General features: G+C 41.2%; 1 protein-coding gene across 3 annotated transcripts in view; it reads left to right on the plus strand.

The window, feature by feature from the left end:
* The first annotated feature begins 1471 nt into the window (after positions 1–1471).
* LCP2 (lymphocyte cytosolic protein 2) overlaps positions 1472–26894 on the plus strand; it is a 47262-nt gene continuing 21839 nt past the window's right edge. For 2 of the 3 annotated variants that reach the window (XM_072990258.2, XM_072990259.2), the window contains exons 1-5: positions 1472–1947; positions 9361–9423; positions 9931–9977; positions 25060–25125; positions 25915–25946. In XM_072990258.2, coding sequence (XP_072846359.2) covers positions 1867–1947; positions 9361–9423; positions 9931–9977; positions 25060–25125; positions 25915–25946 — 289 coding nt within the window. In that variant the 5' untranslated portion in view covers positions 1472–1866. Of the gene's footprint in view, positions 1948–5166; positions 5230–9360; positions 9424–9930; positions 9978–25059; positions 25126–25914; positions 25947–26894 lie in introns of those variants that run through there. The other variant, XM_072990260.2, reaches the window with a different exon arrangement.

A 26894-nucleotide genomic window follows, 5' to 3' on the forward strand; every position in this document is an offset into this window, starting at 1 on the left:
CAGGCAATAAGACTTGACTCTGCATGAGAGGTCCTTCAGGACCGTCTTGTTGCTTTGGTTTTGTTGGAACCAAACCTTTCAATGTTAGCTCCTATTTTATAGAACTCCTTATCTATGTACCCTATGGAAATGAAGAAATGTTGCTGTTGGCTGAATTCTAGACAAAACTGGTCACCTTGACATGGTGAAACAGCAATATCCATATATTATAATGTCTGGAATCTGGCTGAATAATTGTATCCATTTATGTCCATCAGTTTAATATTCAGATGCAAATAGCTGCTGGCTAAGAAGGTAGTGTTTGCATTTCTTGTCATTTTCCATGTAACATGGTGCACAACAGAAATACAATTGCCAATTTCTTCACAATTTGCTTCTGAGATTCATGCCCGTGGATTTTCTCTGGCAGTAAGTAATAGGCTTCTAGCCACTGTGTGCAGAATTCCTGTTTCGGTGCAAAAAATACTTCTTCTTCCCTTTGTGCATAACTATGTGCAGGGTTTTCTAGGTAGTCAGAAATGCTTTACCATGCCCTTCTACTGAAGGCATTCTGGGACTGTGCAGTTTGCCCAAGACCTCACAGGCTGGCTCTTCTGGGAAGTACAGTACAGAATTGAACTCACAACCTCTGACTCCATGGCCAGATGCCTAACTCACTGAGCTATCCAGACAGTTTGTGCATATAAGCAAGGGTAAAATAACAAGCTGATCAATCACAAAGAGATAAATTTCCCATCAAATGTTACTTCAGTAAAGAGAGTTGTCATGTTTTCCCATTTAATGCATTTTACAAAAAGTACAAGAAAAGTCTCAAAAGTGTGCAAAATGTCTCACTTACAGTGTCAAAAGACATCATTTTGTCATCTTGGAGAGAGGATAAAATTTCTGTGTTGTGGCTTTTTCTAAGCAAGGATGAACCAAGTTGGAATTTACAGCCTGATGTAAGCCCTACTGCATGACTCTTAGGAAATGGATGAAGGCTTTTGACCTAAATAGAGACTATATGTTTTATTAGCTTTTCTTTGGTTTAACTGAACTGCACATTTTTACCCACATGTACTATGTGACAAAGTTTGCTTTTACTATACATAATATTATGTTGTCCTCGACAGATAAACAGAGAAGCTGACTATAGATAAAATTACAATAATGTGGACTGTGATGTAGACAGCACACGCAGTAGAATGAGTGGGTGGAATCCTCATGTTAGCATGGCAAGTACCATTTCAGTCTATGGGGGTGTGCATGTGTCTCTTTTAAAAAATTATCCCCCACCATAAAAACTCCCTCCGGAAAATTAAAAGAACATCAATACTATCAGTTCAGGATTAGTGCTCTCTTTGTAGTACCAATTTCTATTTACTAAGAAATTCTTGTGATGGAACATTTAAAAAAATAATTCCCATCTCCAGCTTGGTGGTACAGGCCTACCTACTATCATAGAATTTGCCCATTTTTTCCATGTGTCTCGCAGTCCCTCAGAGGTGTTGACTGCCATTTCTTCTCAGACCGTACAGAAAACAGGCTGGCCTTGTTGTATCATTTCTTCCTCTTCGTTTTTGGCCCTCCTTTTGCAAATGTGGGATTGAGCTGCTCTGTTTCCTTGTTTACATATTTAGATTGAGAAAAAGGAAGTGGTGAAGCTGACTAACTAGCTAGCAGGGTTTCTGAGAAGAGGAGAGACCGTTTAGCTCACACCGGAAGGTGTTGCTGTCTTCAGTTGATTCGTTGCACAGTTCTAAGGAAAGCTAAATTAAGTAGACTTGCTATATTTTACCTGCCTGAGTTTCTGCTAAGTGGAAATTCTGTCCCAGCATCAGTGTCTAGCTTGGCATGAATAGGTTTGTAACTAGCTAGGGAAGAGCCATGATGGATTCACGAAACACTCCATACCGCTCAGAGGTGGTCCGCTGGTCCCCAGATGACTTGGCAGACTACTTCAGGAGGGTAAGTGTCATTTTACTTCAAGTGCCTCATTTGTATATTTCTTTATATGACAAGTCGTGTTGTTTGACAGCACAACTTTAGAAGAATCTTTAGAAAGTCATTTCTGACAGGCATGAATGAGGTTTCTTTGGAATGTGATACAAAAAGAATTGCCTGCTGCCTCAAGCAAACAATACTGTATATCCTTCCTGTTCATTAGCCTGGATCCTAATTCCCGCTCTGTGAATGAAAACTGAATTTTGGTCAAAGAATAGGCCAAGGGCTGGCTCCTGGATGAAAATGTTTTCTCCACTTTTCCCTCCATGGTTTCTTCTGCTTGGTGTCTGCCTCAACTTCGCTTGCTGCCCTTCTCAACTCAGCACCCTGGGTTACCTCCCAGCTTTCCAGTCCCTCAGGTCTGCCCTAAATGGGTCTTTCTCAACTCTATTTTTCTAATTGCTCCCCCAAGCCCCGAAATAAGGATGCAAGACAACAATTCTTTGGATTTAAACATCGGCCACACTTTATTAAACCAATTCAAATGCCACCAAATAAACCAATTCCAAAATTGAGGGGGCCTGCGGTAGTGCGGGGAAATAACGCCAAATAATTCCTTATCAGCCAATGGGCGAGTCCCAGGCCCCAGGTTCCAACTGTCTAATGACCGGAGGAACCTGGAAGGACTCAATTAGCACCCCGGACCTCTAGTCATCATATTTGATGACCTTTGGTCCGAAAGTGGTCCAGTGCATCAGCCTCCTTCAGCCCTGTAATCGCACAATCCGCAGAGCCATCAGGACCGATGCGCTGTTGGCTTTATGATCATTACAAAAGGGACACACCGTGACAACCAGTTATTCCCGCACTACCTGCCAGTGTGACCGATTATAAACCCACCCTCAAATGCCAACAAAACCCTTTTCCAGTGTGGGATAGACGAAAAATCCTCCCATCCATAAGCCAATCAGGATAGAGGTCAAAAATTCCTATCCGGCCCTGAAACCAGCGACCCAAACAAGCACACCAGAATGACGGCGGGTGAGCTGGTGCCAAAAGCGAAAGAGAACTAAACCATGGGCCGGCGCTTCCTTATATCAGCACCGGCCTGCCAAAAGGTCACATGGCCCGGTTGCCTGCATCCTCCGGGGCCGGAGAAGCAAAGGATGCCACGGAGATTGAGTGCGCAATAGTGTGCACCTCCTGCATGCGTGTACTTTTCCCCATGGTTCACCTGATTTACTCCAGATAGTTGGAGGATCCTTCAAAACAAGGCATGTGAATCCATCAAAGTCAGAAAAATCCCTCTTGCGCAAGCAGAATAACACTCTTCCCATGAAAAGACACTTAAATCAAAAGATAATGGCAAGTCTCTCATTTCTGACCCCTACACCTGTCCTGTTTTTCAAGGGTAGATGTGTAAGTCCTCTTGGTAAGGAAATGCAATACTTCAGTGTCCTATACAGGACCTAGGTGCATTTATTTATAAAAATATCAACATCCTCCTCTGTATCAGATCTTGGAACTGACTACAGATCCTGCAACAATATTACGCAAAATAAAATAAATTAAAATAGTATAAAACAGATTAAAACTAATTAAAACTGTTTGAACAGCTTGTACAACATGTTCTACCTCAGAATATGGCTCGTCAAGCCATTACTCCTTGGGCACAAAAGCTTTGGTGAAAAGTAAGAACTCTAGTGGACTATCAGGCACTCGCTGTCACAGAATACAGAAAAGAAATTTCTCCATGAAAGGAGGAGTTGTTTGCCGAACAGGGCCCCATCCCTTCCAGTGACGGGGGGGGGGGGGAAACGGCATCAAGTTGCATGGTCCAAGAAAAGTTTCACCCTGTTTTTATTGGGAAGGAAAGAACTGCTGTTCCGGAGGATTCCACAGAATGAGGAACCTGCCCTCGTGGCATTTGTATGTAGGCTGCCAATAGTAAACTTCTCACGGGAACTCTTCCACATTCATATGCAAAATGTGTGTTTCCTTTCTAGACCCTCATTTATTCCTAGACATCACAACTCTGCCTGTTTGTTTTCATACAACTGCAGCACCAAACGACAACCAGGTTTCAAGAATTTCAAAATGGAACCAGATCTACTACATTGAGGGATGGCTCCCCTAGGCCATTGATATGGAGTGTTACAAAACAGAAATAATTTGCTACTTATTTATTCTTTACTATTGCATTTTTATTGCCAGGAAAGGGAAGAAATAGTGAGTGGGTTTTCTTGTGCCTCTGGTGTAAAAATAAATTGGCCAGCCTTGGGTTCTATACACCTAAACTTGTTGTGAGGCACATGTATTTTTGCTCTGCCCCAGGCTACTCATGGACTGTAGATGGTGTATTGCCTTAGGGACTCCATTATCTTTATCCCCCATAATTGAACCACTGTTGTTTCCTCACTTCTTACCGGCAATGCCAGTCTGTATTGCTGTCTTGAAGTGGAATCCATACAGCCTCCTCTTCCAGTTGAGGGTCAATGTTTTCAAAATCATTGGTGCAACATCCGGATAACAACTATCACTGTCATTCTGTTGCACAAAGGCCAGACCTTTTTAGCAAGTCATAGCAGTGGGCTTACCTTCACAGATGACTCCCAGATCCACTGTTTCCAATATTAGTCTAATGGTATACTAAGGTCTTTCTAAGCCATTGTGTAATATCAAAGGTGGTGCAGAAAGTGTTGCAAAGGAAAACCCATTGACCGCTAAATAACAAGATTTTACATACCTTCTGCTGCTGATAAATTTTATTTATCTTGTTCAACATTCTCAGACAATTATCAATGGCACTCAAACACACACGCACAGACCCCAGAAGGCAGCAGATCTGCAATGTCACACGGTACTTTTGCTGCCCTTCTTTATAGTAGAAACAAACACAGCTAGGATGCTAGGACCTTTGCAAAAGTTTGTTTGGTATCCATGCCAAAACAGACTTTTAAAGGAAAAACGGAGGGTTGTGTTTCCTTTGGATGTTTCCTATGAATTCCCTTGCTTTGAGTAACTGACAGACATTAAAAGGTGCTCATTCGGGTGCTGTAATTGGGTTGGATTTCACCTAAAGTAGCCAATAGATTTTCTTGAGAGCTGGAATGGAAGAAATGTCTCGTCTTTTATCTTATACCAATGCAAGTCTCTATAGTGAACTCCAACCTGTACCCTTCCTGTCTCATCACGCAAGCTCCTTCTGCAATAGGAATCAGACAGCCACCAGGAGGTCCCCTGTATTACCAAGTCTGGAGATAATTTCAGACATTGGATTAGGTAAAGGAAATCATCGTAGCTGAAGTGAGTAGCTTTATCTGAATATTGTGCTGAATATTGTGCTTATGTGGTGTAAACTCCTCCAGTATAGGTTCCCCCTGCTAAATGGCGAAACTGGATATCCACAAAGTCCCAAACAAAAGCACAGATAGCCAAGCTGGTACAAAATTATTTCCAAAACCCATGCTGAGGTAATTCACTTTACTATTGTTGTTAGATGCCACTTTTGATTTGAAGCAACTCTCATAGGATTTTTGAGATATGTGGGAAGTTCAAGGAGCCGTTTACCATTGCCAGACCTTCCCAAGTGTCCATGGCTGAGCAGGGATTTGGACCCAGGTTTCCGAGTCCAAGTCTGACTATCCACCCACTATACCTTATTAGCTCTCCAGTTTACTGAGCCACCCAAAGAGAGCAAGTATTCAAAATTGGTGTTTCTTCATCAGGCAAGGAAAAAGACAAAAGAAGGGGGGAAGTTTATCTCAAGACCTTGCAGTCTGCATGTTATCTTGATATGTTGTCAAGACCACAGAGAACAACAACTTAAGTTTTTCTCTTTTCCCTTCGCTCACTTTTGTAGTAACTTGCTTAATGAAGAGGGAGTGGCCTTGAAATATTGTACACCCTTCTGTGTCTTTTTTGGGTTGACCAGGTACCACCCTTGTATAAATATTATAATTTGTTTGCTGAGATGTTTTCATGCAACCTGGAATGCCACGAAGCTTACCTAGCGAGCTGCAGAGTCATTTGTTTTTCATGTCCTGTGCTTGGGAGACCTTGTGCATATCTAGTCTGCCTACTTAAAGTTCAAATTTGCTTTAATACAGTAAAATAACATCCAAGGTAATCAAAGCCCATTTAGATTTAAGCAAAGCTACTTATAATGGACAAATGCAGGAAAAGCAGGGCTGGTTAACTGCTTTACCACATTCTCTTTCCCTGTTCTATCAATTGCCTTTGTTTTCTTCACAAAACCACTCATGCAGAGTTTTTGTGAATTTAAAACATATGGGAGGTTAAAAGTCTGGGATCAGGAAAATAGCAGGTAAAGGAATTATAGTTTCTCCTTACCATCCATCTGCAGACACAACACAAAGTTCTCTGCTCCAGATTATGCACATCAGAAACAGCTTCTTTTGAAATGGGCTGTTAGACTACCATCATCGTTTTGTGTTATTTCGGTCTAAGGTCTTCGTTGTGTACATGGGATTGCCATCTTTATATCTGAAACTGAACTTCCCTTTGTTTATGGAGCAAATCAGTAGACAGCCAATGTTAGAACAGCATAGATGAACCACTTCTTCTGAGATCAAGAGATTTGGGCTAAACAAAACAATACAAAAAATACACAGTAAGAAGCAGCAATTTTTTTGAAAGCTCTCAGATTATGATACCACAGCCTTTCTGTCCTATGTCTTGAAAATTACCAATCTTTGTTTTCTGTCTGGTCATTAGGAGTTAAACAGTGGCTTAGTTAGCATTCTGATTGCTCAGATACAAGGCTGGGAGAGGATCAGATCCCTGAACACTTAGGTGTTCCTTGTTTCTAATAATGTGCTAACAATAGCATCTCATTTGACCCTCTGAGATGACAATTTTAAGCTTGAAAGTTAAATAGTTCTTTGGATAAGAACATAAAGGATGGAGAAGAGGACCTTCACAACACTGTCCCACTGATAATTCAGAAAGCTAGTGTGCTTGAATGCCGAAAATAACAGTTTAAATGTATCTGAGCAGCCTTTCTACACAAAATGGCTGCCTTTCCCCATAAATTGGTGGAAACTGTAGCAACTGGGAGGAAAGCCATGCAGTTGTTGCTGACACTGTCCTTCTCATAAGTTTTCCATGATGTATACTTTCTTTATATGAAGAGTTCAGAGTAGTTTCCCTTCTCTGTTGTTATCTTTCCACTACAGGCAAACCAAATGTCTCAGTTCCAGAATGTATAGCGTGCCAGATTGCTTTTCTGATCTAGTGCTACTGCTACTCCATAGCACCATATTTTATCCTCAGAGGATATTAAGATTTTTTTCAAACTACAAGGCTAGTGCTCTATGCCAGAATCAGTCATTTCAAAATTTATATGCAACAGAGCTATCATGCATTATATGATTTTATGCCTTTAAAATAACAAGAATGGTTCTCTTTAATTACCGTATTTTTCGCACCATAAGACACACTTTTTCCCCACAAAACAGGGGGGTGGAAATTCTGTGCGTCTTATGGAGTGAGGAAAACAGATTATATTTTCCTGCTTTCTTCTCCTAAAAAATTGGTGCGTCTTATGGAAAGGTATATCAGTGAAGATCACCCATTATTTCACTGAAGTTGTTAGCTGGGTCCACGGAGATAAGAAACAGGTTCACTCTCAGGCTAGTTCCCTATGAGGATTAGATTAGATACTACTATGACTTGTGTGCCGTCAAGTCGATTGTGACTTATGGTGACTCTTTTCATGGTTTTCCAGGTATAGAATACTCAGAAGCGGTTCCCCATTCCCTTCTTCTGGGGATGCCCTGGGACAGTGCAGCTTGCCCAAGGCCACACAGGCTGGCTCTTCTAGAATGCAAAATGGGGAATGAACTTGCAAGCTAAACCACTGAGCTATCCAGCCACCAAGTATATTTGGTTACTTTGTAAAGACATTTATGCCAGGGTCATCAAAGTGACAATCTTCACTATCACGAATTAGAACTCTCTACATAAAAGGCAGTGCTGAAAAAGAAATACTGGGTAACTTTGTCTCTTGTTATGATAGGTGCTTCTGGTTGCATGATTATCACTTCAATTAACAAAGTCTTAGAACAAATTGTGCCTCTCAGACCATTCCTTACAATGCTTTGCTATGTGTGTCTAGCTAAAATAAGTCTGTGGATGATAAATACTAGTTGAAATCCTATGGCTTTAACGTACACCATGTAAAGCGGACAGCATCAGCAGCCATGGTTATCTTCGGGAATTAAACATTTCTGACCCCTTTCCCAAAGGTTCCAAAATTTCTTGGAGGGCAGAAATCTTACAAGGACAGATCTTTCTTCTGTGAGGAGAAGAAAGCTTTTCCCATTTTGATTTCTTTCCCAGAGCTGATAGGGCTGTAAGAGTCACCTCCCTACTTTGAAAATCACTTTTTAACCTGATGGCTGAGGGCAGTAACAGACATTATAGAGAACCTGTCATTAGCGCTGAAAGCATCCTGGTGTTGGAGAGGCATGATTCAGACTTCAAACCAGACTTCAAAGGAATACTAGTCTCAGATGCTGAAGACCACTCACAAAATATAGCTGGCTGATCTAGATACCCATGAGAAGTAAGAAAAGCTGACATTCAGCCAACCCTTAAGGATCTTGCTTTTCTAATTATAGGCTATCTATAGCATCTGCCTCTGTTCAGAATCTGCTTTACTTTCATGTCTTTTTCAGTCAGGAAAAGCACAGCAAGAGCAGGGCTCAGTTTGCAACTCAGCAGCCATTTAGAGGAAACAGACTGCCAAGTGTTGGCTGAGTCTGTTTAGTTGCTACTCCCCACCCCAGGCAGAACACACAGTGGCAGGGGAATCTAGTTCAGTGGGTGCTTCGTGGATCCGCGTTTCCAAGCAGTGGGCAAGTCTTTTACTCTGTGTACGTCAGTGTTTCCCAACCTTTTTCAAGCCCTGATCCACTTTTATAATAGCTGAGTCATCGGTAACCCCCACCTAAATTGCGATCCCCCAGAATACACTTCATGATTCCCTTGGGGTGTCCTGACTCCCTGTTTGGAACCTATGGTGTAGAGCAGTGGTTCTTAACCTTTGTTACTCAGATGTTTTTGAACTGCAACTCCCAGAAACCCCAGCCAGCACAGTTGGTGGTGAAGGCTTCTGGGAGTTGCAGTCCAAAACTCCTGAGTAACCTAAGGTTAAGAACCAGTGGTGTAGAGCGTGCCCTGGAACTGTGTGTCCAAGTGCTGTACAGAGAAGGTTAAAGTGGATCTTAAGAAGAGGGATTGTGACATGGGGGGGGGGAGGAGAGACCTTTCAAGGGTGTATCTCTAGCATTATCTGGTTCATTGGATGGCTCATAGGGGACCATCTTGTCTCTAGGACATATCTACTTTCCAAAGTCCTGATTTGTTCAGAGGGTTTGAAATTAACAAGGCATTTTCATTTTTTATCTGCAGTTAAACTTCAAGGACTGTGAAAAGATTGTCAAGAAACACAACATAAATGGACAAAGATTTCTGGTAAGGCTCAATAAACCCATATGCCAACAAATCTATGCTTTCAAAATATATCAATTCTTTTGGGTTTGCCTCCCCTCCCCCACCACTCCCAGACACACAGAGTTAATATGTGAGGAATTAGAGATTGTGTTTGCTGGGGGGGAGGGGTCTGCTGGCTAACTGAAGGTGGAGTGGGCAACTTCCAGGGGCTGCACATGTCCAGCTCTGGATCTTGGAAGTCTTGTGTGCATGTGCGTGTGCGGGTGCGCGCACCCACACACAAGTATATATATATATATAAATTGGCCATTAAAAGCACAAAAGGGTTTTTTCATTTAAAAACGACAGCCCAGCAACACACTGAAAACTTTGGTGAGTAGTACTCTTAAGGTGTAGCGTGAAAGTCAATATTTCATCAAATGACTAAATCTCATGTGGAGACTACTATGCTTTTAGTGTTACTTTGTAACCGTCAGCTTTGCAAAAACTGAATGTTTGCAACATGTTTCGAATGTTTCTTTTTTCCAGAATTTATCTGAAAATGATATTCAGAAGTTTCCAAAGCTAAGAATGCCGTAAGTAGAATGAATCATAGGATCAGATTATTGAAATAGATTTGTAAGGTGGGTTGTACACATGGTATGAGGCAAAGCATGGTGATCCGTGTGAAATGGGACTCAAAAATAGATCAGATTTCTTTATGGTGATGTTCACCCAGATTATTTTCCTCCAGGCCAATGATGCTGGGCAACAGTTGGTATGATATAAAGGGAGCCATGAGAGAGATGGAAGCAGGAATTGGTATCTGAATGTCGTATAATGAAATTTTAAAACATTGGGCCTAGTTGAAGCAAGCGGTACCATGTGGGTTCTGTTGACAGTAGCAAAACACACTTTTCTAACAAGTGGCCTTTTTAAAAAAAATGGATTGAATCCAGAGCTCTGCCTATAGGCTCTATACCAGAGAGCTTTCTTAGCTGTACTTTGTTCCCATTCAACCCAATGGGACTGAAATTATGACTTACGATTCACTGTGACCCCAGTAAGATGTAAATTCAGCTAATTTAGTCTGCATCCCACCTATTGTTTTTTTCTCTCTTTATACTGTACTTCAGTAAAAAGCGAGGTAGGGGTCTGTGAAATCCTGAAGAATGTCTTCAGTATTTTCTCCCCACCTTCCCCATCTATACACACTTGGCAACCATAATACAAGTTTACATTGCATTTATGTACATTTTTAAAACGTTGCAGTTTGAACCCCTTTTGTACCACTGACTAGAGCATGCTGGTCATGCATTTCTTCCAAGGGAGTACACAAAATTCAGAGTATTTGTTTTTCCCTTCTAAATATACCGAAAGTGTTGCAAAAGTATGGCTGTCTCAGGCAAGGTGTATTCCACTGGCTGTCTCTAGAGATGTAAAACAGAAATTTACAGTATATGCTGAAATGTGTGTCTAACGAATTTCTACCTTGTCACTAAAATAGCCAAGTAACAATAGATTTTTCTATTGATAACTGCATAGACACATGTTTCCCAGAAAATCAGTAGATCAGCAGAGATCAGCAAACCACTAAAAGTTTACTATAGGTTATTCCCCTGTCTCTACTAGGCTCTATTCAATGGTGATGGTGAACAGATCCTCTATGCAGTGCTTACTGTAAGCATAGACTGGATCGTGTCAGCAGGGGCTTTTTTTGGTAGCTTCTATAGGCTTGTAAGGTCTGTTGATAATATCTGTGCAATACACGCATGTTAGGGCTATATCAGTATATTGTATTGTATATTATACAAATAAGAGTGCCATACACACTAAAATGCAGTGGAAGTGAGTTGACCGTATTTCAGAGGGATTTGTTTTCAGAATAAAAGATCAGTCATTTTCAAACCACTTCTGTCACATTTAGAATATATGTCTGCTCTGTTTCATCTCCTGATTCAACCAATGTACATCTCTCACAGCAGCTCTACTGCATTCATGCTTTCTTACCATCATCACACACTCCAGTGCCAAGAGTATTGGGTCACATAAGCCAAGAAGATATCATGGAAGAAAAGCCCTTCAGCTTTCAGGCACAATAGAAGAATGCAGAAGCTTCTCTGTAAATAGATCTGTGATCAGAAAAGCTATCAGTGGGATCTGCTTTAACTAGGGGTCAAACTATACATTATAAATAACTTGTAATTAGAGTTGAAATCAGTTCATATTCAAGAGCTATGATGGGATAGTTTTTCCTGTCTGAGAAACCAGATGCTTAGGAAAACATACTCATGGCTTGAAGCCCAATCACAAAACAAAACAAACCAATTAGTAAATTATAGGATGATGAGAAAAGCTCTTTCTGTGATCATCATACATAATCAACACTTAAGGAATTCACTCTTCTGGTAACAAGTTGCCTTTCATGCATAGCTTGGCCCTAAAACAGCACGGAAGGTTTTCTCATTGGTATCTGGATATTTTTCTGTAGCAGCTACATGAATTTCTAATGCCAGAACATTGGCTTGCATTGCAACTCCACACACTTATTTTATTCTGGAAATCCGTTCTGATTCTGATTTCTATAAATTGTTAAGGAAGTCCAGTATTTCTATCAAATACTTTCACCTCCAGAATTAGTATCGGAATAACGATAAGCAGAATACAGTAAAACATTCTTGTTATGTACCATCAAATTGCATCCAACTTATGGTGACCCTAATATATTTCCAAAGTATGTGAGATATGGTTTTACTATTGCAACCCCCAGTGGGTTTCTATGGCTAAAGAGGGATTCAAATCCAGATCTCCTGTGTCCATGTCCCTCACTTTATTCGCTACACCACATTGGCCCTCACAATGAAATAATATAATAAAACAAAAGAGTAGTGTTCATGAACAAGACTTAAAACCAGGGTTAACTGGTAAGTAATCAAGAAAGTGTCTAGGCAAACAGAAGTGGTCTTTAATTAGCAACAGAAACATCCAGCACTGGGAGACTCAGAGAGATGATTACATATAGTGGATGCTGCTATAGCAGGGAAGGCACCAACCAGGTGAAGTGGTTTTATCAGTTCTTTGAGCTTTATAAGAGGAGATGGTGAAGCATGCTGAAGAACAGAACAGACATGACACATGCTAAGTTTTTTTGGGGGGCACTAAGTTTTGTTTTACAGCATCTGGAAACCTATTGGTTGTGTGAGGTTTGTGTAACTTGCCACAACTCATGGTGGCTAATTGATAAGGTGCTAGAGCACATCACAGCTGCACAAATCAGTCACATCACCATACAAATAACCAAGATGTACACCGGAACCTCATAAATTAGCCACAATTAGCTATGGCAAGGTACATAAACCATACATAAATGCCAGTAAGATTCTGGCCAGCATCGCTGAAGTGCAGGTTATTACACAAAGTACTTGTAAAAGCATCTTTACTCATTCAGTTATAATGTACATTTTACATTATTACTGGGACAGAAGAATGTTCATCTCAAAGTATTCAGAAAATGGAGAATAATTCAGCTGAACATAAAGCATTTTAATGCCTTCTTCAACCAACTATGAAATGAAATGCATAAGTAATAAAAGAGCAGTGAATATAGGCCAAAGGAGAACTGGGGTAAATTCTCTATCTTAGTCATATTCACGTCTCTATATGCCAGGAAAAATACATTTTACTATATTGGTCTCTCTGAGGTACTAGTTTTCTACATGCAAGTAGGGATGGTTAATGGACTGGGATGGAGAGTATATCACCTCCAAATGTCCTCCCAATCAGGAGTCAACAATGCAGACAAAAGAGGCTTCCCCCCACACCCCTGCATTTTTTCCTTCTCAACTCTGATATGATATAGTCCAAACAAGGAACAACATTAGATGTCTCATTAAGCTGACCATCACCTATCTCAAATTCACACTGAGTCTCAAGATGCAGTGGTTTTAACTGCAGTACTGCAGTCCAAACTCTGCTCACAACCTGAGTTCAATCCCGCTGGGCTCAGGTAGCCAGTTTGAGGTTGACTTAGTCTTCCATCCTTTTGATGTTGTTAGATATAGTATCCAGCTCGCAGGTGGTGGGGCAGGACAATGTATAGCTTGCATAATTAAATTGCAAACCATCCAGATATAGCTGTAAGCACTATGGGGCAATATATAAGCAGCATACTTTTTTTTACCTTGAGTTGCAACAGAGTCATAGAGAAAATACAGTAGGTCCAATTCTTCCTTTCCTAACCTGTGTTCCAGCACAGAGTGTTGCTGTTAGCCTTGCATGAGGTATGGGTCCTCCCCCTTAGTATCAATGGAGGCTTACTTTCTTAGTGCTCATTTTCAAAATCATGGGTAGGGGTGGCCTGCTATGTTCTCCCTGATGATCTGCCCCCCCATGCATAATTTTTTAAAACAAAGTTAATCATAATTAATCATAATTAATGTGACCAAAAGATTTACCTCCATCTGGCATTGGCATGAATTAAGCCAACATCCTATCAATTTCAATGTGAAGGTGTTAAGTATGCCCTTAACTACCTCCAATTTACATCAGATTAATTTAAAATATGTCTCAGTCATGGCATGAATTAGCACTTGCAAGAAACAACCCACTGTGTGTTAGTTCTAAATTTGTAAGAATGTTCCACACCAAAGTCGGCAAGGAAATTTTACCCTCTGTACTGGCTTTAAAGCACCATCTTCTTTCTTATTAGCCCACCAAAGTATGTTGGGTGCTCCAAAGACCAAGTGCAAATACTAAAAATGTCTATTTTCATGTAAGTGGCAGATCATGAAAAGATTGGTTAGTTTTGCCAAATATAATCTATTCCAACCAAGGCAGTATCTTCTGTTGCTAACCAGCACTTAAAAGACCTTGCTTATGTTGAAACATGGATTTGCACTTCCTGTTTCCCTGAGCTCTAGCAACTTGTAGGGTCACCCATTAGAGGAGCAACTACCTAAGGAGGCAGCTTCCCAGAAAGTTTTTTTTTTAATGAAAGTACGTTCTCCTACTATGCTCTTACAGTCTTACTGGTGTTATGTGAAGAGACGTGGGTAGAAGAAAACAGAAATTGAAACGTGGGTTTTCTTTTGCAGTGGAAAATTATAAAATTCTGGCACAAAGGTCAAATTCTGTCAGCTGGTTTAAATTTGATATTATCTGATATTGTTGTCTAGCATGTGGTTGATATGTGCCAGATTTCCACTCTAGTGACAGCAGGATGGAGTGGGAGCATAGATTTTTGTACAATTCTCTTTGTTTTTCTCCTTTTTCTTTGGGAAGTGGGGATCATCAGAACCTTCAAAGTTCATCTAGCCTTTGCTCACTATTTCTAAAGCTAGCAGGAGTCTGCTTTGCACATTCATGCAGCATCTTCTCCCTTCTGATATTAAAATTATGGAACATCTTCCCAAATGTGTAAAAATTGATCTTTACCAGATATCAGGGTCTCGTAGCAAACTACCTTGTTGTTTATTTTTAAGGCTGTATAACTTAGCATGTAGGCTCCATAGTCTCAACAAAGGGCATATGGCCCTTTGGGGAGCCCTGGCACATTTGAAGAGAGGGTCAAAGATCCATCAGTTTGTGTTATATCCTTGTTTGCACACAGCCAAAGGCTTTCCTTGTTTGACAGGGCGCCCTGGAACCTGAGAAGGGCTCCTAAAAGGGCAGAAGCAAAAAAAAGATCAAGAATGACTATTCTAGAGTCTTAGGGAGAAAATATATGTTCCAGATAGTGTACAATGAGAAGAGGGAATTCCTTAAGTGCTGAGGTTTTCATAGCAGCCTTTTTTGTTTTGTTTTGTTTTACTAGGGATGGGATTTTTTGGATTCCATGGGCTACAACCCCATAATTCTCCATTCTGGGAGTCCTACCTGACAGGCAGACATCTAAACAGGCAGCCGCCTAGAGTGGTTGCAATGACCAGATAGGCGGAGTATAAATGTAGCTTACCTGCAAGAAAGGTCTCAACTGGAAAGTTCTTAACCTTCTGCTAGGCCTAGCTTCCTATTCAAAAAGAAAGCTCTCAGCTAGCACTCTGGCAACAAGAGAAACCTTAAGTGCAACTAGGCCTAGCTAAGCTTTCCAGATGGGGCCTTTCTTTCAGATGAGCCACAGTTAGGTGTCTGTCACATTGACATCTCAGAAAGGGCAATTACGGGATTGTGGAATTATCTCTTTTTTATATATACCTCCTGTAGTTTGCAAAGTAGCTGGGTTTTGTGGTTGTTGCATTTATGGTAGCTCAGTCAACCCCCAGCTCTGTACAATCTCACCTTTCTCTGCCAGTTTATGTGGTCAACTCTTACTTCCTAACGAAGAACAAACAGCTATTATGCATGACCTAGAAAACTGCCTATCCTTTTCATATCTATGCACACCTTCCTCCCTTTTTGGAGAGCAAAGTTTTGGCTCCAACCCTGCAAGTATGGAACACTCACATCAGAAATATCGTGAGATGATAGTGGCCTGACCAAGTGGTGGGAAATTAATAAAGAGATACATAATGAACAAAATCGTACTAGTTAGGCCCACTGTCATAATGCACTTAGCACAAATCTCAATGGCGAATTGCCACACATTGAGACTTCAGTGTAGGCATCATCTGCTGCAGCAGCTGAATGAGGTAACTCGGCATGCAACAAAAAAAAGATGCCTAGCCTAGTTTCTGCCTAGCATTACGAAGTGATTTAAGAGACAAGTATAGGAGTGAATATGTAGCAACAATGAATAGATTACTTGGTATGGACTCATCATTATACTGTATTGGATGCTTTTTATTATAAGATTTAAAAACTGTCACGTGGATGAATCAAATTCAACCATTGCATTTTTATTTTCATAAGCCCCAGAATGTCATCATTTCATATATTGCCTCTGTTTAGCTCCGTTTCTCAGCCTCTTGTCCATCTAGGAAGAAAAGTCTTTTTGGACTGCATCTTCCCCAGAGGCAGCTGAGGATCAAACTAGAAAAAAAAGGGATGAGCACATTTTATACAAAGTGCTTCCTCCAGTGTTGAAAGACATTTGTTTGTCAAAGCATGCAATTTTTAACCAATGTTTCTGGCATTTAGTGTGCTTCATTATGTCATTGGTCATTGGAAACTAAGGACAGGCATAATTTGAAAGACTGGTTGCTGAATGACATGTCTGAGGGAATCCTGAACTGGTTCATTTCAGGGGATAAACATTCCCCATAATTTCTACTCTGAGTCTGAAGCAAAGAAATCATTGACTTTCTCTGCAGCCTGTTTTCCCTTCTTTGATGTCTAATGGTGTAACTCCTTCACCCTTTTCCTGTTTCTGTCATTTGTAGAATTGTTTTGTTTCATGTTCATAATGATTATAGCAATATGCTTCTCAAGTTCTCAACTTTTTGCTAATCTTAGAGGCAACCTGGGCTGGCTGGAAAGCTTAGCGAACTGAGCAACAGGAGCCAGGTGGCAGGGGTTCAATTCCCCACTGCATGACAGGAAAACAGCCAGCCTATGTAGACTTGGGCAAGTTGTACAGCCCGAGAGTGCGCCCTCCAAAAAACCAAAACACAATAACTTAAGATTTGTTTTCCCAGTGATTCACACTCCTTTTTATTTGTCTGACAGGAGAAATACTTTCCCAAAGGCCTTCTTGCCTGTGACAGCTTGACTCTGTTAAGCATATAGGCAACCCCTCTGACTTTTTAGTGTCTTTCTGTTACATTTCTCCTCCAATCTTCTTGGAAATTTCTTCTTTGGAATCCTGCTTTAGGGGTTACAGTGCAGGAGGGTTTTGAAGGAGCCCATGTGGACAACAGATGCAGGTCAAGTCTGTGCTCAAGTCACTGACAACGGTCTTCAGAACTCTGTTGTTTCTTCCGCCTTGTCTAACCCTTGGGACAAGCATGTTGCCTAGCAATCCTACCTCTTGCTGTTTAAAGCATGCAGATACTTTGACCTGCCCATGTGGGAAGGAGGAGGCAACAGCATGAGTAACAATTTCCTCCCTTGGCTGCCTGGCTTTATCCTTAATCAATCGCACACAGCACCTTTATATGTAAGCATTGTGGTTTTTCTACTTCCTTCCTTAGCTGCAAATTCATACGCTCGGTGCGTGAAATAGGCTAGAAGGAAAAGATGCAGAGGAGGTGCCATTCCTTCAGTGTTTCATAACTGAGTCTGTTAAAGTTTCTTACTCTGATCTAGCTGCAGATGTATGGCTACTAGAAAAGAGTGGTCTTTTAGACCAGATGGGCGGGGTATAAATCAAATAAATAAATAAGTACTAGAAATGCTGCACCCCATCGCCCAGCAAAAGCATGGTCCACGACCGATGAAAGGACAAAGCAGGGAGGCACCAAATTTAGCATATGGTCCCTGAAAGCTACATTGGGTAGTTTATGTGGGGTCCCAACAGCCTTTCACATCCACGGTCCCTCAGCTACTAAGTATATAACACAGAAAGGCCTAGTTCCATATACATATATTCTATCATTGAACTGGGGCACTTTCCAAGGCCCATGTGTTTATATATATATAGGGACCGCTTTTTCTTCAGGTGAGAAAAGGCAAACATGTCCATAGTGCAGGTTGCCCAACAATTAACTTTTAGCTATTTCCAGTCATGATCCACTGTTACTGCATGATTGAGAGTGATACCAGAAACGTCTAGCATTCCTGCACTTCCTGGCAGTGTATGTGCGTAGGAGAGGGTTATTCAGTGCCATTGCTCTGGGAAAGGAGACACAGACATAAGCAAAGCCGTCCACAGACCTAGGAAAATTATGATACGCCACAAGAAAATAAGAAGTTCTGTTCAAAATATATATGTACTAGGAAGTGGTGCTTGGTGGCAAAATTGAAGCTTCGGACTACTGGGGGGGAATGTGGGGGAAATGGGCTCAGGTTGCCAGTGACAACAAGAGGTCATTTTCATCAAGTTTTTTTAAAAAAAAGAGATCAGAGATTAAAGAGGGAGGGAGAGAGAGAGAGGACATGCTCTCTGAAAGGAGACCATCTGTTCATTCTCCATATTGCTCAGAATTCTGAATTTGGTTAGGGACATTCCAGCTCCAGATCTGCTTAGCTATGCTCTTCGCCTTGTGCCAGTCAGTGTCATTGTCACAGGACTGTCAAGATAAAATGGAATCATCCTATGCTCACTCTCCTGAGATGACTGGCGGGAGAGTAAAAGGATGTGAACAGAACCTGTATGTTGGGCTCGAGGCTATGCTATCATTGGAAGACATTCACCAAATGGTTTTTGTGCACAGGAAAGTTTACTGAGGATATTATTCTGTGGAAACAAAGTGGCTTTTGTTGACACTTCCAGTAAAAGTATGTGACAGTTTCTAACACCGACTGAAGTTCAAGCAGGCTGGGGATTTTCCAGGCAAGACTTTATCAGACTACTTGCAAGGTCATGACTTGTTGTGACTTAAGCTGTTAAGTATAGATCTGTGCCACTGCCTGTGACCTATATCAAAAGGGGTCTGTTTGAAGGCATACTCGGAGCTGTGAAGCCTACTCATTCATTGGGACTACAAGTAGGTAATCATTTGACCAGGGAGAGCAGTATCGCCCTGATCTCCGCTGGTGCTATTTCTGATCCTCTAAAACAGGGCCCCCCAACCCTCGGTTCATGGCCTGGTGCCGGTCTGTGGCCTTGGCAGGACCGGGCCACAGAAACAGATCTCCCACCTGCCCACCCTCACGGCCTCCCCACCCAGGTACCCCGCCCACCCACATGAGTGTGCCCCACCCACCCATGCGAGCGTGCCCGGTTCACCCACGAGCACATCCCGCCCACCTGCGCATGCCCAGGTGCATGCCCTGCCCACTTGTGAGCGTGTGGGACTATCCCCCTGTGCACAGACCCCGCCCCCCAACTGGTCCATGGTTCAGAAAAAGTTGGGGACCACTGCTCTAAAAGGGAGACATTTCCTTATGTGTGAACAGTCTCCATGAAATAGAGAATGGTGATTTTTTCCCCCCAGTGTCCTCAATTGCATTGAAAGTCTTAATGGATAAGGACACTTCTCTTGTTCAGATAGTAAGGGGCAGGGCTAGATCACTCTCCTTGCTAATACAATTGCCCACTCGCATTCCTAATAAATCAATAGGGTTAGGGTTCAAGAATGGGAGGGGCATAAAAACTGCACCCTCCTTTTTCTAAAAATATCAGAGATAGAATTAATTTGCTATTTTTAGTTAATTAGGTAAGCATTTGCCCTTCATTCTCCTCCATAAGTACATCAAAAGTAGCATTATAAAAAAGAAAAAACGCTCTGAAGGCAGACAGAGTGGCAAAGTATGTCACAGTGATGCTGTGAACTACTTTCATGAATCAAGGGACATTGATGTACAGCTAACTACATCTTTTGAATGGAATCATAAGGCTAAAATGGGAGGGATAATAAGAGGAAAACAGGATGAGATGTGGACTGTATTGTAGAATTTACAAATAAATGCCGTGATGAGTTTGTGCAGAGAAGAGAGGAGGAACACACAGAAATAGTCTCTCCCCTCCAAGACAGTTTCTTCCAAGTTCTTATGCGGAGACCCAGGAGAAACTGTCATGATCCGTGCATGGGCTTGGACAGTGGCAACTGGGAAGGAGGCTAGGGCAGAGGCCAGTACACTGGAAGTGGAGCTAAAGTGGCTATTAGAGGCATACACAACTACATTTACTTTGCCATATCCAGCTCTCTCACTCCATCCCCCTTAGTAATTCAGCTCCTGTGTTACAATTATTTAGCCTGTATACAAACACCACTCCAGGATACATTTTGACAGGAAAAACCAAGAGGCACTGGCATTGAACTTGGGCACTACATCTCAAACATTGCAGATAAAATAAACACCATTTTAAGAAACAGTCCACATTTCATTTGGCATTTCAGCAGGTCAGTCTAACTGCGCACTAGTTTATTACATGCATTATTGCCTGGAGTTTCAAAGGAAACAAGCACCAGGTCTTCAACGACCCAAACCTTCTCTTTTGAAAACAGTGATAACAATAACATAGAACTTTTTTGGTGGCTAGTGATGCCACCATGCATGTATCTCATTTCGTGGGGTGGGTGGGACAGATTTAACCACTGTTGCAGAATTCAGATCCTTGCAAAATTGACATTTTCTTCTTAAAAACCAAAGTTCTGAGGTTTAATGCTGAGAAATAATTCTTGAGACTATATGGACAGTACCTGGTTGTAGATGAAAGGGACTCTGCACATGCTCAGTGGCATTTTCTTTTCTTTTCTTTTCTTGATTTAGCCCTAATCAAAGTCTATCTCTCTATGAGTCTCTCTGCCAATCTCACACGCTGAGACAGAAACAAAATTAATGATGGCAATAATAGCTAGAACACACACACACACACACACACACACACACATACACACGCACAAGCTGTAGGCTGGTGACTGGGGCAGTATGGCTGCAAGAGAAACACACATACATATGCAGGCTCAGGCAGTCCTCAGGTGAAGACTCTGTCAAATCAATACTCAGAAGAAAATATAATGTCGCTCTGTGACAGGAAACGTACATTCACTGCCCCATCCATTTCTGTACTCTCATCTCTAGCTAGCAGGAATTTGGTTTGGGTTCTTTCCCAGCCCTATTTAGTGATGTCTTGTCTCTCAATCAAGTGCTCACCAGGCTGGGCCCCAAAGATCAGGGGCAATTGGGATGTTCAGTTCTCTGTCCAACATTTCTTGCTTTGGCAAACATGCAGTCAAAGCAGTACAAGAACTGGCCACTCATCCACTTGTATGCATATGCCTAAAGAGACAGGGGAAAGGAGGAGGTGGGGAAAGTGGGACTAGTTGTTCAAGCTCTCAGGTTACCCTCTCCTTCCCTCCTTGTTATGGATCTGAAGGGATGAAGCTATACCCTAATGGGAGGCATGGCACATTCATTGTTCTGTCCTTAGAAGGCCTGGCTCTTGCTCTTAAGAGCTTCATTAGTCACCATTGTGGCTGCAGAAGAACCCAGCTTGGTTGCCACACTCCTGTCCCCATCATCACTTGTCATTTGAGCTGGATTTGAAGAAAGTGATGGAGGAGCTTGTTAGAACAATGCTTCCTCCTAGTTAGGACAAGGGCCTTTGTGTGACTCAGGGGATGACAAAGGAAACCATGCTCATCCCCAGCGTCCCAGGCATGGTAGCCCTTGTCATGATTTGGGAAGGGCCAAGAGGAGGAGCAAGAGCATTCTGTTCTTCCAGCATTGATTATATACATAAAAAAAGATTTGTGCTTATTCATGTTCACGTCCCTCTCAATGTCTGTGGATTATTTACTTCTAACTTCTTTTATTGCTGTCTCTCTGAAGAATATGTTTTTAAAAGTTAAATATCTAAAATCTTTATTTGCAATACCATGCATTTTTCTTGTACATTCTTCATATACTAGCCTCAAGCTCATTTTTGTACTATAGAATACTGCATATCTGATTTTTTAAAAAAAATAAACCTTAACAGAAGATAATAGATAGAGAGAAGCAGGGAGATTCTAATTTAGGTCAAGTCCAGATGGGGGATCCTGGACTAGTCTGGTTCATGATTAAAAGGTTCTTATCCTTAATATGATCTATTTTATCTCTCGCTTGAGTGAGTCTTTCATTCACAGTGATCAGAGTTTTTTTTCTCTCATAAGAAGTGTTCAGACAGGTCTTTGGATTACTCCTATTTGTCCCCCTTTTGATTAATGGCACTCTACTTCCCACCTCCTTCCCCTGCCTTTTCCTCTAGCTGTCATTCAACTGTCTATGGCAGCTTTCTTTCTTTTGTTGTTAAATAAAGTAAGTGATATAGTTGAAAGAGGAATGCATCTATCTAGCGTGGTATACATAATGCAGCCATTGTATCTCATTTATCTAGAATAGTGCTGCATCAATAGGGAAATATTAATTTTAAAATGTAAAACAGTAGGGTAAATGAAAATAGAGGAGGGGGTTCTCTGTCATCCCTTTGAGTGCCACAGCCCACCAAATACATCACAGGGCTGTCACCTCAGATAACACTGCCCACTAACCATCCACGTGGGCTACAGGATCACTCCGAATCATCCCATAATCCTAGTGCTGAGCCAAAAAGGAGTAGGGCAGCTCTAAAAAGGGGTGGGATGGATCAATCTAAGTCAAAACATGGGCAATTTGATTTGAATCAAAAAGCATCAAAAGCCGTCCAAATACTGTAGTGAGCTATGTACCCATCTGGATTTGCTCTTAGTTTCCCTATAAAAACTTTATTTACAGCTTGTTCTACCTCTTATCTTTTTGTTTTAAATATAAAACAGATGAATTTCATAGTAACTGAACATTCTGTTGTGGTGGGAGAGTAGTTCTGGAGTGGAGGATGGTGTGATACTTAGAGAAAAAAATCTACAGAATTTAAGGGACGTGTCTAAGGATGTGAAATATATACCTTCAAAACTTTGATTAGTTTCATGGGAAAAAGAGAGCTGCTGACCTTTCAACAATAGCTATTCTCATTATTGTGTGTGAGATGAATGCCAGTACATGTAGTCCACACACTTCTCTGCTACCAAAAGCCTCTAAACCAGGAATGAAAAATATGTGGCTTGTGGCTTAAACTGCAGCATTGCAGTGAAGACTCTGTTCATGATCTGAGTTTTATCCCCAATGGACTCCGGTAGCTGGCTCAAAGTTTACTTAGCCTCCTACCCTTCTAAGGTCAGTAAACTGAATGCCCAGCATGCTGGGGCAGGGCAATATGTATCCTGCATAACTGAATTGTAAACTTCCCATAGAGTGCTTTAAGCCAGCAGTTCCTAACCTCTAACTTTGGGTCCAGATGTTCTTGGAGTTAAACTCCCAGAAGACTTCGCCGCTAGCTGTGCTGGCCAGGATTTCTGAAAGTTGTAGTCCAAGAACTTGTAGAGCAGTGGTCCCCAACCTTGGACCTCCAGATGTTCTTGGACTTCAACTCCCAGAAATCCTGGCCAGTAGAGGTGGTGGTGAAGGCTTCTGGGAGTTGCAGTCCAAGAACATCTGGAGGCCCAAGGTTGGAGACCACTGTTGTAGAGAACCAAGGCTGGGAACTGCAGCTTTAAATGGTATGGGATGGTATTTAAGTAGCACTTTCCTCTTTCTTTCCTTTTTCTTTTCTTTTCTGCTTTTTGTGAGCTGCATGAAGTCCTCCAGTGTCCCAAATGCAGCCCCCAAGATCCCCATACCCTCCCAAAAATTAAAACAAAAGCAAAAAGAACTTGTGTTTGAGAGAGAAATGTCAAAAATACCCACTACTACCTTAGGGGAGTGTTACCCATTTATGTAAGCAAAAATGGGGGAAATCTCAGGAGCACGTCCAGGGGTAGCTGTATGTCATTTGGAGGTTCCTGCAGGAAACTTACCATGACATCCAAATCTGATCACCATGGATATTATTTCTTTGCCTCCATGTTTAAGCTAGCATTATTAAAGCAAATATAAACGAGAGCTTGCAATCCTCCCAAATTCTGGTTTTTCATTCTGTGCAAAAGCAACCCATTTTTGTTTTTCTGAATATAACTAGATATGAGTACGTTTATGATGCTGTTCATTTATTGAGTGGGGCTCAACATGGAATTTGTTCCTGAACATCCTTTAAAAAAAAAAAAAAAGCTGTGGATCCATTTCTGTTGGGCTTCAGGCCGCGCCGCAGCATGGAAACAGCACTGGTTGCCCTGTTTGATGACCTACTGAGGTCCTCTTTTTTTCCATCTTGGATTCTGTGATTAATTCGAATTTTACCTTTAGTTTATTTTTTATGTTTTATGTAAACCGCCCAGAGTAGACACGTTCTAGATGGGTGATATATATAAAATTTTTAAAAAATGAATTTAAAAAATCCCATCCTTTAGCAACAGCATGATCGGGAAGATGTCATGCCCTGCATTGAGGACAGTTGCTGCTCAGTTTGTTCATTGGTCTTAAAGGTAAAGGTTCCCCTTGACAATTTTTGTCCAATCATGTCCGACTCTAGGGGGCGGTGCTCATCCCCGTTTCCAAGCCATAGAGCCAGTGTTTTGTCTGAAGACAATCTTCCGTAGTCACATGGCCAGTGCGACTTAGACACGGAACGCTGTTACCTTCCCACCGAGGTGGTCCCTATTTATCAACTCGCATTTGTATGCTTTCGAACCGCTAGGTTGGCGGGAGCTGAGACAAGCGACAGGCGCTCACTCCGTCACGTGGATTTGATCTTACGACTGCTGGTCTTCTGACCCTGCAGCATAGGCTTCTGCGGTTTAGCCAATTTCTCCTTGAGCCAAAGTCATATCACATTCAGATTTCTCTTCTGGATTCTTATTGCATCAATTGTTTGCCTTTCACAAAAATTCAGAAATGGGTTCTCAGGCTATCAGTATTGGGGTTTGAATTTTCAGGATTAGTAGGTTGTGTTGAGGTCCTGGTTGTTAAAGTAAATCAGTTGGATTCAACTACTAATTGATTCAACAATTTAACCTACTTCCCTAGCATAAGAAACAACAAAGACAAAATCTAGCTGTGTTTGAAGTGTATTTATGTGCCTTTCACCTCAGTAGAAGAGCTAACCATGTTCTTAACATCTTCCCTATGAAGTAAACAGGACATAAAAATGCTTAGCTTTCATGAATTGTGTAGAAAATAATAAAGGTCCTCCTTTCAAATTATCTGCTTGAGTGACTGACACATTTTGTTTTGTTTTCATTTTAGAATTTTAAGCAAGCTAAGCCAGGAGATTAACCGACATGAAGAAAGAAAAAGTTTCTTTCCAAAACGGTAAACTGAGTAGTTTAACATTTTACCACTATAAAAATAGTAAGTGAATATGTAGTCTCTTTTGTGTGCAGTGATCACTGGTTCTTGTGGCTGGGTAGAGTTTATTCCTTATTTATTTAGTATCATTGGATGAACGGAGATACAGACATTTAAGAACAGAGTAATTAGAATTCACCTTACAGGGAAGGAGGCAACAACTGACATAAATCACCTAGCAAAATTAATTATATAACTTACTTTACGTACATTCAAAGTGCTAATCCCAGTGTTAGACCTACTTAAAGCAGACCCACTAAGGAATATGTATCCTAAATCCATTGTAACTAACAAGCCTGGATTTACAAATCTAAGCATGTGCTTAATTTTGGGTTGAAACAAAAGAAAAATAAATTTAAAAAAAGAAGAAGAAAAGGTTGTGGTACCTTAAAGACTAACTGCCAGCTTTTGTGGACAAGTCTATTTCCTCAAACATAAGAGAGTTGTTATTTACAATGGGTTTAAGATACGTTTTTCCCAGCGGGTCTGCTTCAAATAGGCCTAACACTGGGATTAGCACTTAAAATATAGCAGTTAGTCTTTAAAGTGCCACAACATTTTTGTCTTTAAATTTTTTATTTCTCTCTCTCTCTTTTTGCGTGATATGCTAGCACAGATTGACAATCCATTTTGTCAGCATTAGTTGGGTTAACGTACAGATGTATTTCCAAACATATTATTATGCTTAACTCATACTTTAAATTAAGATCCAAGCAGTAAATTGTGCATTTCTTTTTTCTCTCCAATTCACAGGGTGCCCACACAAAAGCCTCCTGACTTTAGAGGTAAAAACAACTACTTAAGAGTATTTTTCTGTCTACTGCTCTGTCATTCAGAAGTGGTCCTCAATGTATTTGGTTCTTGTCCAGAAGTATTCTCAGTCTATGAGCTGCATTTGTGCCAAGTTGGTTGCATTTTTCATTTGTAAGAATTCAAGACTTTACAGGAGGGGCGTGGTGGCACTGCGGGCTAAACTGCACAAGCCTTTGTGTGCTGCAGGGTCAGAAGACCAGCAGTCGTAAGATCGAATCCACGCGATGGAGTGAGCGCCCGTTGCTTTGTCCCAGCTCCTCGCCAACCTAGCAGTTGAAAGCATGTAAAAATGCAAGTAAATAAGTAGGTACCGCCTCGGTGGGAAGGTAAACAGCGTTCCATGCATAGCTGCTCTGGCCACGTGACAAGGGAAACTGTCTTCGGACAAACGCTGGCTCTACGGCTTGGAAATGGGGATGAGCACCGCCCCCTAGAGTCGAACACGACCGACTAAAATGTCAAGGGGAACCTTTACCTTCTCCTTTAAGAATTTACAAGATTTTATACAATGAAAGAAAGCAGATTTCTGCACAGGAAGAAGCCCATGGATACAACACTCCTCTGTCTAATACAGCCTGGTTTTTTCAGTTGGAATCCTTATATCTGAACAAAGCCTGTTTATTATTCAACATCCACTAAGTTTCATGTCCTGAAGTCTCCTTATTTTCCTATTCAAATAAACCTCACATATTTGAATGCTCTGCACTATACGAATTCTGTAATATGAGAATGCAGGCATATGACAATGGCTATCAGAATGCTCTTAATCTGTCTCTAAATCCAGGATATTTTCTTTTACTTCTTCTCCACCCGAGGCTAAGTACACCTTTGCATTTCTATCACTCAATATGCACATACAACTGTGTATGTGCATATTGAGTGAATCACCAACAGTGTTTTCATATAAACAAATAAAGTCC

This window comes from Pogona vitticeps, chromosome 2 (genome assembly GCF_051106095.1).
Source record: "Pogona vitticeps strain Pit_001003342236 chromosome 2, PviZW2.1, whole genome shotgun sequence".
In the NCBI taxonomy this organism is placed as follows: Eukaryota; Metazoa; Chordata; class Lepidosauria; order Squamata; family Agamidae; genus Pogona; species Pogona vitticeps.